The following is a 12,855-nucleotide window of genomic DNA, read 5'->3' as shown; positions in this document are numbered from 1 at the left end:
AATAAAACGTAGACAACCTTTTCTTGTTGGCATGGAAGAAAAAGTCGCATGCAGCTCGCGAAAACCCTGGCTGTTACATATCTACGTCGTCTATTATAAATCAGTTATGACTATTCTCTTCTATGCCGAAGAATTGTGACGTTCTGTGCGAGGGAGAGGGAGGAGGATTTCTTGTTCATCCTGCTGTCTTTATCAGATAGTCATGGAAAAGAATGGTTGACCAGTAACCATGATTTTTATTCGAGAATGGGGTGGGGGCAGTAATAAAAAATGTCTTGCCCATGAATAACCAAAGAAGTGTGTACTTTAGGAATTATTAATGCTTAAGGGGAAAAGGGGGTTGCCAATTCGGGTTTACCTTTGATATGGCTTTGGACACAGGAACAATGGACCTTGCCTGTTTTGCTTATATTGCTCTTGGGAACGGATATTCAACATGAAATAGCAATGGTTGATAGGCTGTATATACCCACCAACGACACCTCACCTGCCATGTGGCATAAGATCGGTTCTAAACTTGAGTGTGGAAAAACAGGGAAATGGATCGGTTCCAATGTGGTACTTCCCTGACTAACTTGACAGTCTTAAACCTCCCTTAAAGACAAATATCTAAAAAGTCAAGCCTCTCGAATAATAAATTTTAGAGAGGCATGAAAACTTCTTCTGAGATTGTTTCGATTTTTTTGCATCTTTTGAGGATTGTACAACTTGAAATACATGTAGTTTCAAAAGATAAATCGAGTCTTCACAAATACCAAATTAAAAGTCCTAAAAACATAAAGATTGTAATAAGGAATGGATTGTCGATTCTTATCTCAATTCACCCTTGATGAGTTCAGCCCTACTAGCCTATTAGTGCTTGCACAGTAGTCTCGACACATTACTACTCAGCACATTAGTCTCGTCACCACCACGAGAAGTTCCAAAATACTTGTATTTATTTTTTTTTATTTTATGACAAATAATGAGAAAAAAAAGATTTTTTTTCACGACAAATCATTGGTTTGTGTTTTAAACGTTGGTCGCATGAATTAGTCATGAAAGTTGTAAAACCAGTGATGACGGCGAGAAAAAAGGAGACTGACAAAATTGCATCTCCGTGACCGTGCTGAGCAATAATATGGCCAGGCCGCAGTCCGACCAGGGTTGCCGCCCTTAGTGCCGATTAGAAAGACCCGTGCTAAATTAAAAGCAAAATTAAATTTTATGAAACGTATTCTAAAAGCTTATAGAAAAGGAATCCTTCATGTCAGATTAACCAAAAAGTAACAGATTTTAAAATGAAAATTTACCAGAACAGCTTGATTTTCTTGTCTCTTTTACTCAATTTTTGAAATCCTTGAGTGAAAACACTGCTCAGAAAAAAGTTGGTGCTAGCGCCTCAGGAAATTAGCGCCTTAGTCACATTATGGTCATTGCTGTGGATAAAACCAAATTCCGCACGACCTCTGCACCATTGATGTATTCAATCCTTTTGGTGAGTTTGGCTATGTTCAGATTCCAAACCTAATTTGTATGATTGATCCATCCGAGGGAAGATATAACGCTGGGGAAGGACCCTAGGGCAGCGCCCCCAATATCTAAATTGAATCGAATTTCTTGGCATTTCTTATTCAAAACGTCGATGAATTTTTTTCTTGTCATTGCCCTACGCGTAATTTGGGGAGCTGGGCTATGTTCAACTTCCAAGCGTAATTTCTTTGATTTACCATTCCGAGTTAACATAAAACGCAGGTAGAGGATCTCGGGTCCTAGGCCCTCCATTTTCCTAAATTTTATCGAATTTCTCAACTTCTTATTTAAATTGTCAATGATCTTTTTTAATATTGCCTACTACCTTCCCCCTCCCCCCAAAAAAAATCCGGACGCGTACCTAACCTGAGGCATGATTTTCATTTAATTAGGAAAGATAGAAGCTCAAAACATTAGTTTCCTATCTATATGATGACTCAAAACCATTGCGCTAGAAGACAATACTAGAGTATAACTTTAAATTTGTAAAGACCTTTCAAACCAATTTATTGTCATTTGGGTTTTAGACTTCTGCTGTAAAAGTGTGACGTTAAAATCGAGAGCATATCAGGATTTTTGTTTCGGGGGGTATTTTTCCGGGAGTGTTTTGCAAAAGAGAACAACAAAACGGACCAGGAATTGGCTTATATGCATTTTAGTTACTTTTTTTTACGACTTTAGTTACTTTTTCGTTACTCCTTCGACAAAATTTCGGGGGAGGGGTCCAAACCCGGTAGCCCCGTTTTGGGCTAGTGGGCGGGCCTATAAATCCTGAGATTCATAAATCCTGGGATTTTGTAAGCAGATGCGACAACGTTGCGACTCGGGTATTTGTTATAGCAGATAACCTACAGATGTGGGATTCAAGTTGTGTTTGTTGTTGTTTTTTTTTGTATGCTACTTTGGTTTTTCATCTCAGATGAAACCAGTAGGATAAGCAGGTATCTGAATTTCTCTGCTGCTAGTCTGTTATATTTCTGCTGTTTCCCAACTGGAGCTGTGTGTGCATGAGAAGATCGATTTTTCGGAAATTATATGTACAATCGCTTAATATGATACATATAAATCGTACTGTTTCAGGGAAATCCAAGCTTGTTCTTATCAGGGTAAAGTTAATTTTAAAAGGGGTACAGACCAGGAAAAGTTTGAGACATAGAATATCAGGTGTACTGAAAGGAAAGAGTTTAAAGGGTCTGTGTCCTCTTTGTCTTAAGGTCCTGGACTAGGAATGTCCTAAGGACTCTCCTTAAGAAACGTCTTGCGCACCCTGTGCTTCCAAAAAAGATCATTTTCATGTGCTGTTTTCCATTAGTCACATCTATTTACATGGACGTTATTACAACTGGAACTACTATTAGTAAAATGGCTGAAAAAAGTACAAAACAAACAGAATTACACACGCGCCAGTATCTCACAACAACAACTGAGATAATCTGTACCATCTCGTATTGAAGATAAGAACGATTGATAACAAAAAAAGAAAAAGAACAGAAAAAAAAGACTCAGAATCGAATGCTATTGCAGGTCACGTTTAAGATTTAGCCATCGAGGCATTAACATCTTTATGTCAAATTCATTAGAAAATATGCTCCCCACTAAATACCTGCACGATAGAGAGATTTACCCTCCACGCCCTCCAAATGAAGGAAAACTCAGCCCCAGAAAACAGTGACATAGAATAAGGCTTTTTGACCGTTCATGGGCCCTCGAACACCAGAAAATATTCTGAGATCCACCCTTAAATTTTGGTTGTATCCGCTTAATTTTATAGTCATTAGAAAAGATTCGTTCTTAATGAAACCAACACACACTAATACGCTTAACTCATCCTCCTGAAGGCTATTTGACCTGTAAAGGAGGGGGGAGACACACGATTCACTTACTCAATAATTTAGAGAGAAAATGATATACAGAATATAAAAAACTCTATAAAAGACTAGCGGCAAATCAGATATTTAATTATACCTGGCGCCGCGAATTTAAGAATAAAAAAAGAAGACGCAGGCTTATACAGGGGTTAGCCGTCGTGTGGGGGGATGGGGGTATTTATGCTTTTTCCGGGGGAAGTTACAAAATACATGCATTTGTTTTACTATCATATTTTTTTTGATACTTTTGTATTATACCAAACACACTCAAGAAGTGAAGTGAGGTTAATCATAATGAAATATACCAAAAATGATGAAAATACAATACTTTAGTATATATAATAATATAATTTGGGCTATATATTTGCACATTATGGGAAGCGCGTGGGGTTAAAGTAACTTAACCTACCCCCCCCCCCCCTAATGTGCAAATTTATAGCCTAAATTATACAAGTCCAATGCGTTCTGTCACCAGTCATTTGTCTTTGTAGCTATGAAACCAGTCTCTCAGATGGGGTGTTCCCATTTGAGCGCTTTCCCATTTGAGCGCCACGGAATTTTGTTCCATTTGAGCGCCATGGAATTTTGTTCCCATTTGAGCGCCACGGAGTACCATTTGAGCGCCAAACCCAAAATTGTGATTTTGCGGTGGATGAAGCGTGGTTTGCTGCCACATTGACCTGTAGAAATATTTATTGCCACGAAGACAACGAACAAAACTGAGGATTTTATTGGGTCAATGGTTGTGAAAATAACTTCCATTTATAGTATTATAAACTAAGTAAATATATATAGTATTTATGTATACCATATATATTTACTACTAAAGGTATATACAGGTACTTATGCATTATGCGGTATCCACCGCTATATACTGTATGAGGAAAACAGACATGAAGACCCGTCGGTAAATTTTTCGCAGTTGATATTATTGACATAAGAATAAATTAAACATACCACTCGATACCTTTTTTATGCTCTTTCAAAATATAATAATAATTTTTTCTGATTTTAATTTTACCCCCACCCCAAAATAACCCAATACCGGTTATTTATTTGAAAATTAGGGGGGGGGGGTAAATTTTATTTCTGATGTTAATGGGAGGTAAGTTTAAAATTTACCCCCACCCCCCTAATGTGCAAATATATACCCTGGATTGGTATACATAGGGGTGGGGGTAAAATTCATTTCCGACAAAAATGATTATTATATTTGGAAAGAGCCTAAAAAGGCATCGAGTGGTGTGTTTACTTTATTCGTAAGTCAATAATATGATTTGCGAAAAATTTACCTGATCACCTAGCTATATCACCTAACATACGCAAAATATTATCTGGCGCTCAAATGGCACACAACTTAACTAATTAAAATACGGCGCGCAACTGGCAACTGCCCATTTGCGCGCCATGGCGCTCAAATGGGAAAGCGCTCAAATGGGATACACCCTCTCAGATCTTATACTGAGCAAACTTCTCGACTGTGTTTGGTATAATACATAAGTACCTTTTTTTTGGGGGGGTGGGTCTCGTTAACCATAATTTAAGTCAAAATTTCCTCATATTCCCCCATTTTTACCGGTCTTTTGCGCTATAAACTCAATATAATGCCAACTCAAGAATGGTTCTTTATCTCAGAATTTATTTTGATTATTCTTATTCAAAAGAGAAGCAGGCTAAATGAGCTAGAAGGGAATAGATAATTTCGACAATTTGCGTCATCAAATGACGTCAACCCATGAGAAAAATACTCACGCCAGGACCAGTCAAGATGTAACTTAACATTCAAAAATTCTATGATAATAGTTGTTCTAATTCGTGATGAAAATGATTAGTATTGATGAACGTATTGATGTGAAATCTATGCCCGTTGATCTTTGTGATTATCGGAAAAGAAAAAGAGTAAGTCAGCTGTTTTTGAAGGCCGATTTCTTTTTTTTTTTTCAAATAGTTAGACTTATTCAGCCGTCTATAGCTAGAGATTCATACTCCTAACGCATTTTTGCTACTTTTATTGGTTATTGTCATCGTCATAGGCCTAATTGAATGAGTAAGTTTAAGCCAAATGATGTACGGTATAGGAGGACATAAGCACATGCTTAGGTGGGTGGGGGCAAGGGCCTCCAAAATATAATAATTTCGTATATTTTTCAGATCTATTGTCTAAGCCATATGATATGTAGGAGCATGTAGTCAAATTTTTTTGGGGAAGGGTAGGATTTTTACCCCCATGTGCCGGTAGGGACCTATTCCAGCTATTGGTAAAAGTAATATATGGCTAAACTGTGTGTTTAGTAAATTTTGTCAATCTTTCAGTAGATGAAGTACCGTATATACATCGACGTGAATATTGAAGGAATCCAATTATATTTAGTACTTGTTTAGTATCCAGTAAACACGCGAGAAAGACCGCATCGAAATATCAAAGATGCTATATGAAACAGGTCTTCGCTGCCTAGTGAGGTATTGCTCATTCCGTGACAAAGAAATAACCTTTAGTTTTTCGGTTTGAAGGGGCAAAAAAGGTACCTAGGTTAGGTTACGTATTTAGGTACCTGTTTAGAATCCGGGCAGCACGTGAGAAGTGAAGTTTCGTTAATGCTAATGAAATAAAACAAATTAGGATTAAAATATAACAGTTTAGAAACAGATTTGGGCTATATATTTGCACATTAGGGGGTGAGGGCGGGGGACGCTAAAGCATAACATATATTAAATACGTAACCTAACCTAACCTAGGTACCATTTTTGGCCCCTTCAACCACAAAAACTAAAGTTTAAATCTTTGTCACTGAGGGAGCAATACCTCACTAGGCAGCGAAAACCCGTTTTTCATATAGCATCTTTGAGATTTCGATGCGGTCTTTCTCGCATGTTGCCCGGATTCTAACCAAGTACGCGTATTTAATATATGCTATGCTTTACCCCCACCCCGCCTAATGTGCAAATATATAGCCCAAATTTGTTTCTTAACTATTACGGTATATTTTTTATCATACTTTGTTTTATTTCATTAGTATTAACCAAACTTAACTTCTCGTGTGGTTACTGGATTCTAAACAAGTACCAATATTTCTCTATATAGCATATATTTTGTTTATTAAATTTATATATTTATTAAAATTGGTAAATTTCTAGTGGGCCGTGTAATTTAGCTAAGATGAAAGTGAAGATGTCATTTGATGCCCTTTTTGATCTTCTTTCATAATTCAAGAATTACTTTGAGGCTAATTGCATCTTGAGCCCTTAAAGGGAACCGAAGGTATTTTATATGAATAATGAAAGAGAATTAAAAAAAACATCAAATGATGTTTTCACTTTCATCCTAGCTAAATTATATGGCCCCCTGTAAATTTACCATGAAATTTAACCACCCCCCACCCACCCCCTAATGTGCAAATATATATCCTGAATTGGAATATACCCTGAACTGTCGACGGTAAAAATTCGAATCGCAAAATTCAGCGCTATTTTTGTCGACGGCATTTGAAAAACTTGAAACGGTAGGAAAACGGTTTATATTTGAGTTGCCTAATAAATGAGGTTTAAATTGTTATAAATAAGTATTTTTGTAATATATTACTTTTCAACAACCTATTTATAAACTAGTGATATGTTTTTAACTGCTTTTCAATAACTTAACTAGTGTTGATAACTTCTTTTTGTGGTTACAAAAATCAAATACCTTTTGAGGCCCCTTTAAGGGCTCAAGATACAATTAGCCCCAGAAGCGATTATTGGATTATGAAAGAGCATGAAAATAGGCATCCAGTGACGTTATCACTTTCATTTTAGCTAAATTATAAGGCCCACTAGAAATTTACCTTAAAATTATATATACTCTAATAAATTAGATTAAATATTTTAATCAAATATTTAATATATGGAGCTGGTTAGGTATTTAATATAATGCGTTCTGGACGGCCTGCTTCCCATAATTCTCTGTTGTAGTTTCCATAATTTTCTTTCTAAAATATTATATTTTCATCATTTTTTAGTATATATCATTATGATTAACCTTACTTCACTTCTTGAATGTGGTTGGTATAATACGTAAGTACCGAATATTTAAGGATTCTACGATGTATGTTAAAGACTATCACTTCTTTTTCGGCTTTCAGATTTATTTGAAGAACTAGAAGGATACACAGTAATCCCAACACAAACTGTATATATCTATATATATAAGCTACTATGAACTCACGAACCGTGATTTTTTGGAATAATGAAATTTCTAAGAAACGTTCTTCTTCAGAAAAGGTTGTACCGGATTATCACAGGGCTATGCACAAAGAATGATTTACCTGCCCACAAGGAAAATGTAGGAATTTCCTCCGCAATGATCAGTCTGACGGACAGGAAGACGGGTACTTATGTATTGTACCGCCAACACTCAACAAGTTAGGTTAATACTAATGAAAAACACCAAAACATGATGAAAACATACTTTAAAAAAATGGGCTATATATTTGCACATTAGGGGGGGGTAACCTAACCCCCCCCCCCTAATATGCAAAACATATAGCCCAAATTATATAACTCCAATGTATTCTGTCATCAGCCTGTTGTTTTCCACTGAATGTCAACCCCCCCCTCCCGACAAAAAATTATAGTATACCTGCCTGACTATATACTATCGCACTATAATTATATATTTACTTCCTCTGGAATTATTGGAGTGATTCACTGAGTTTGGAAATTTTGGATTCAAATTTAAGTTGGCTCATTAAATGTTTAATGTCATGTTTATCACCCGAAACTGTTGATTGGCTATCTCACACCTCGCACTCTACGGCATTATGGCCCTATTTGGGCCAAAGTTGATTTTTGGTGCCAGAAACAGACGTTTTAATTTTTGTTGTTTATTAAAAGCCCTAGATATTTTAATTTCCGTTCAACTAAGCCGGCTCGGTACGATCATCCCTGGAGAGAATGAAAAAAAAGGGAGACTACAGTGCTACCCATGATGAAAGGTGATTTTTTTGTGATTTCATTGAAGTTCAAGGTGGGAGACTGCAAACCTCCAATCATTGGTCCTCGAGAATAACGAGTTCAGTGGCGTACTTTTTTGGTAAAAAAAAGTACGCTTAAAAATTTCAGTACTAGGGAATCTGTGTAAGAATCACTGTTCAAAATAATGCAACGTGAGAAACTTTGGTCACTAGCAGCGGCGGTTTTGGCTTCTCTTTCGCCCGGGGCGAAATCTTGATTACTGCCTTCCTTCTATCTCTCACAAAATTCTCAGGCCAAATTTTAACAAAATTTTCGTTCACAAACAGAATTATTTTCAATTTATTAATTGGTTAATAATTTATTTTTAAGTATTTTTTATTTTATTATTTAAATTAGCTAAATATTTAATTATTATTATTATATTTAATTGATTTTATTTTTTAACTTTTTTCTATTTTTATTAACTAATTAATAATTATTTTCATTTATTAACTGTGCCTACTACTTTATTAATAAAGTTCCATGATCATTATAACTGTTGGATTATCTATTTACAATTTTGCGCCCCTAAAATTTTGCGCCAGGGACAAGTGCCCCCTCTGTCCCTACCCTAAAACTGCCTCTGGTCACTAGACAGTTTCCTTAACATCTCTTTTTAATTCCGGCCACCATGGGCAATGGTTTACTCTTTATTAGGTTGCAGCTCCTACTGCAATGATGATTGGAGCTACTGCTAGAACTATGATGATGACCTTATTAAAGTTGTGAGTTAGGAATATATAATTTCGCGGAAAGCACAGTTCGGAGCTTAAGTATATGCGTTCTGTACTTAGTGTAATTATGTGTTGAATTAAGCCATTAATGCCTGAGGTATTTAAATATACTAATGTATCTAGACTCATCTTAGTTTTGTTTTATTAATTACCTTTTATTGGTCACTTAGCATTTTAAATAAACCGGTTTTATTATGTGTTACTACCAGAAAAAAAAATAAATAAAGAGACGGACGAGAAAAATTTTCTTTTGGAATGTAAAGCTTTAGTTGCAACACCGTCGAAAAAGGGTATAGGTATGACGTTCTACATTTTTTTTAGAGCCAAAGCGTGATTCAAGCTGCCAATCAACAGTCAGTCATTCAAAGTCCGAATCATATTGGAAAGGGCAATCTTATTCTTGTCGGAAAATCTAATTCCGTTATTCAGACGGCCGGAGGTCACACCTTGCAAGTATGTATTGTCGATTATATTAAATTGTTATTGTGAATTTAATAAATGGCCCCTCTGCTGCAGCAACACGCTGCAGGGTTTGGAATTTGATTCCGCGAGATTATGCGAAAGCGTTTCCATTCTGATCCAAATAAAAAGATCTGAGGTAACTTCACATCAATTGAGGTAACTTGACTCGTCCATGAAATTGATATTAATGTTTTCTGTAGTTAATTTGGTCTTTTTTACAATTATTAGTTAAAGTGACTTCGAGATTACACTCGTCTGTTTCCCAACCAGTTGCTACCGAATCACAGATTTTTGATGCTTAAACAGATTTCTCGCTTCAATATTTTTGCAAACCTCAAAAGTCATAAGATCAGATGATTTGGCTTCTTAATGGTTGACGATGAGCGGGCGGAGCGTTATCCAATCCAGCCCTAGCGCGGGTGGAGCGTCATACAATCCAATGACATTGCGCAGACGGGCTAATTTTGTTAGATAGCCAATGTAATTGAGGAACACGTTGGCCTGTGTATTTAGGTAAAATCGCTGCATTTACCAAATGGGAACTGGATTTTGGCTGGTCTAGATTTCAGTGTTTGTCATGTCAGTAAGCATTTTCATCTTCTTTAATTCGTCTTGTCACCGTTGTAATTTTGTCCTTCTTGTTTATTGAATTTAAATAATGAGTTACTAAAACTATAGCGCTTTGCGGCACAATTTTACCGAATTGTTTTTATTTACCGAATCACCCAAAACACTGAGGGCAGCACCCCCTCTTGTGTGACAACCCTGGCTCCATGGCTTAGATCGAGATCGCTTAGAGCTGATAGTTCAAGTGAACATGGCTGGATCAAAAATGGGTCGTATTATAGGGTATTCTATCACATCCCTTTTGACCTGGCTGAATAATCTCGTCGTACGGATCAGCTAAAAGGTTGCATTAGTAAGGAAGCAGATGTATTAGGCATTGAAGGAAAAAGTTGCAGGAATGGAAACATAAGCGCATTGCATCTTCTACGGCCATCTATGCTGCTTGCTTGTAGACTTTCTTCTCTGCCTTTTCCACAAATCGTGAACACCAGGTGGCGGGTGCCAATCTTGGCGGAAATGCGCCATGCGTGGCAAAAACTATTCTAAGTTTGGTGGAATTGGGCCAAGCGTGGTGAAACTGTGTGGCAGACGTGGCGTTATGAGATTTAAACCAGGTGGCAAGAAGTGGGTGCCCTCTCGGTCTCCTCGAAACTAAAATACCAACACCAATTTTATTCCGGATCAAGCGTTTATGTGCTTTTCTCTACTGAATACCTGGGCTATTACGGAATTCTAAGAAAAACTACTAATAAAAGTGAAAAATCACTCAACTTTTTCAAAAAAAAAAAAAAAAAAAAAATAGACGGTAAGAAAAACCAATAAAAAGTGACAAAGTACTCCTAGAAAATAATAAGGAGTGAATTAGTGTGGATGTAAGCTTTTCAAAGCAGGGTTTCGCAGTTTAAATTGTCCGGCATCCATGGTGCAAGTGTAACGTTAAAATGAACAAAGAATACGGATCACGAACCATAGATTGTCGCTATTTTACGACAGGTTTTAGCTACAGTGTGGCTCGAGCATTACATAGAAAATATGTGTATTAAACAAGTTACAGACTTTGGAAATTATAAAAAACTTGTCCCTCAAAGCTCATGCTCATATGCTCAGTGGAACTTTTTTTTCAAGCCCTTAAGGTTTTAACGACAGGTTACCCTCAAGTTGTTCGGACACGAATCCAGCAGGCTTCTTGCTTCAGGTGTTTAAGAGAAGTAGGTATGATATACGCAATTTGAAAGTGGACTAGCTGGAGTTAGGGCTTCAACAGGGAAGGGCTGTAATCTACTTGCTCACATTCTTGTAGGTTCTGCATTGTACAGCTGAGTCTGTTTATATTACAGAAGCAACGAAATCATCAAGTCCAAAGTGACCAAACCTCGAGGGGGATCTCTGAGCCTTATTATTTACAGACTCAGCCTAATTATCAAATCAGAAGTGGCCAAACGTCGGGGGGGGGGGGGGCGGTGTCTGAGCCTGTTTGTTTAATGACTCAGCCAAATTATCAAAGCCAAAGGTGACGTTGGATAACGAAAAGATCGATCAAGTGGAATACTTCACCTACCTTGGTAGTATTATTAGTAAAGACGGTTAAAATTAAAATAGCCAAGGCTCAGGGTGTTTTTTCACAGTTGAAAAAGTTTGGAAGAATTGGAAGATGAATCTGAGAACCAAGGTTGGCATATTGGAAGTTACAGTGGCGCCAGTGATCAAACGTGGTTCTGAAGCGTGGGCGCTAAGAAAAACGGCGGAAGATTTGCTAGACGTTTTTCAGAGAAATTGTCTATGGATTGTTTTTTACCCAACTGACTGACCGTATTTCAAACAGTAGGCTTTGCGAAAAGTGTGGTTCAATCCCGCTTTCTAGGGCTATAATGAGAGAAAGGTTGAGCTAACAAATGCAAGTTCTGTAGATGAAGGATGACAGACTGCTGAAGATTATCCTTTTCAGCCCACTGTCTAGGACTAAACGAAAAGCAGGTCGTCCTCAGTTTGGGTGGGAGGATGTCATAAGGAAAGATTTAAGGGAAATGGGAACTTCCTGGGAGGGCTAAAGAGGGGGGGAGGCTGTGAATAGGTCGGGATGAAGGAGGAGCGTGCATAGCTGTGTTGGCCTCAGGCGGCTTGATGCTGCGGTGAGTTGTTGTTAGTAGTAGTAGTAAAGTGGCGAAACTGACAAAACAGTGATTCGAAAATTCATTTCTTCGACATCGTATTTTCTTCTAAATAAACAGAATTGTATTGTCTATTTTTTCCATTTGCTTTTACCTGAATGTGTGTGCCCTTTTTGCTCAATTTTTATTTTTATTTTATTGTATTAAATCATATTTATCTACCCCCCCCCCCCCCGAAATGAAGCCAAAATATCAAGCTTTTTTACTTCTATTTACTTAAAATCAATTTTTCCTCTGAGTATCCACGCAATAAACTAGTGTCTTCTGCACATCTTCTTTAAGTGATTTTTCTGTTGCAACCATAGGCACAAACGCTAGAGGGGGGGGGAGGGGCTTGGGCGTAAAAGTAACCACAAAATGGGGCTCGGTCATTGTATAAAAGTTTGACTACATTCCAAAGGATCGTATAAAAATCCATTATAGAAAGGTTAAAATCCATACGAAGAGCCCCGGTCCCCTAAAAATAGCAGAAACAGTTCCCATGGTAATAATTCATATTTTGTTTAAGTGCCTTTCTAAGTTTATTGGTAATTATTTAGCTTATTTTTGCTTCTA

The 12,855-nt window shown here is 37.1% G+C and overlaps 1 protein-coding gene across 3 annotated transcripts in view; it reads left to right on the top strand.

The window, feature by feature from the left end:
• LOC148949578 (cyclic AMP-dependent transcription factor ATF-1-like) overlaps nt 1-12,855 on the top strand; it is an 86,800-nt gene that overhangs the window by 53,528 nt on the left and 20,417 nt on the right. For 2 of the 3 annotated variants that reach the window (XM_089093609.1, XM_089093607.1), the window contains exon 3: nt 9,425-9,556. In XM_089093609.1, coding sequence (XP_088949735.1) covers nt 9,425-9,556 — 132 coding nt within the window. Of the gene's footprint in view, nt 1-5,153; nt 5,280-9,424; nt 9,557-12,855 lie in introns of those variants that run through there. The other variant, XM_089093608.1, reaches the window with a different exon arrangement.

Source organism: Artemia sp. Qi Xiang Cuo, chromosome 8 (genome assembly GCF_049724085.1).
Source record: "Artemia sp. Qi Xiang Cuo chromosome 8, ASM4972408v1, whole genome shotgun sequence".
Taxonomy (NCBI): Eukaryota; Metazoa; Arthropoda; class Branchiopoda; order Anostraca; family Artemiidae; genus Artemia; species Artemia sp. Qi Xiang Cuo.
This window is presented reverse-complemented; position numbering and strand designations above follow the sequence as displayed.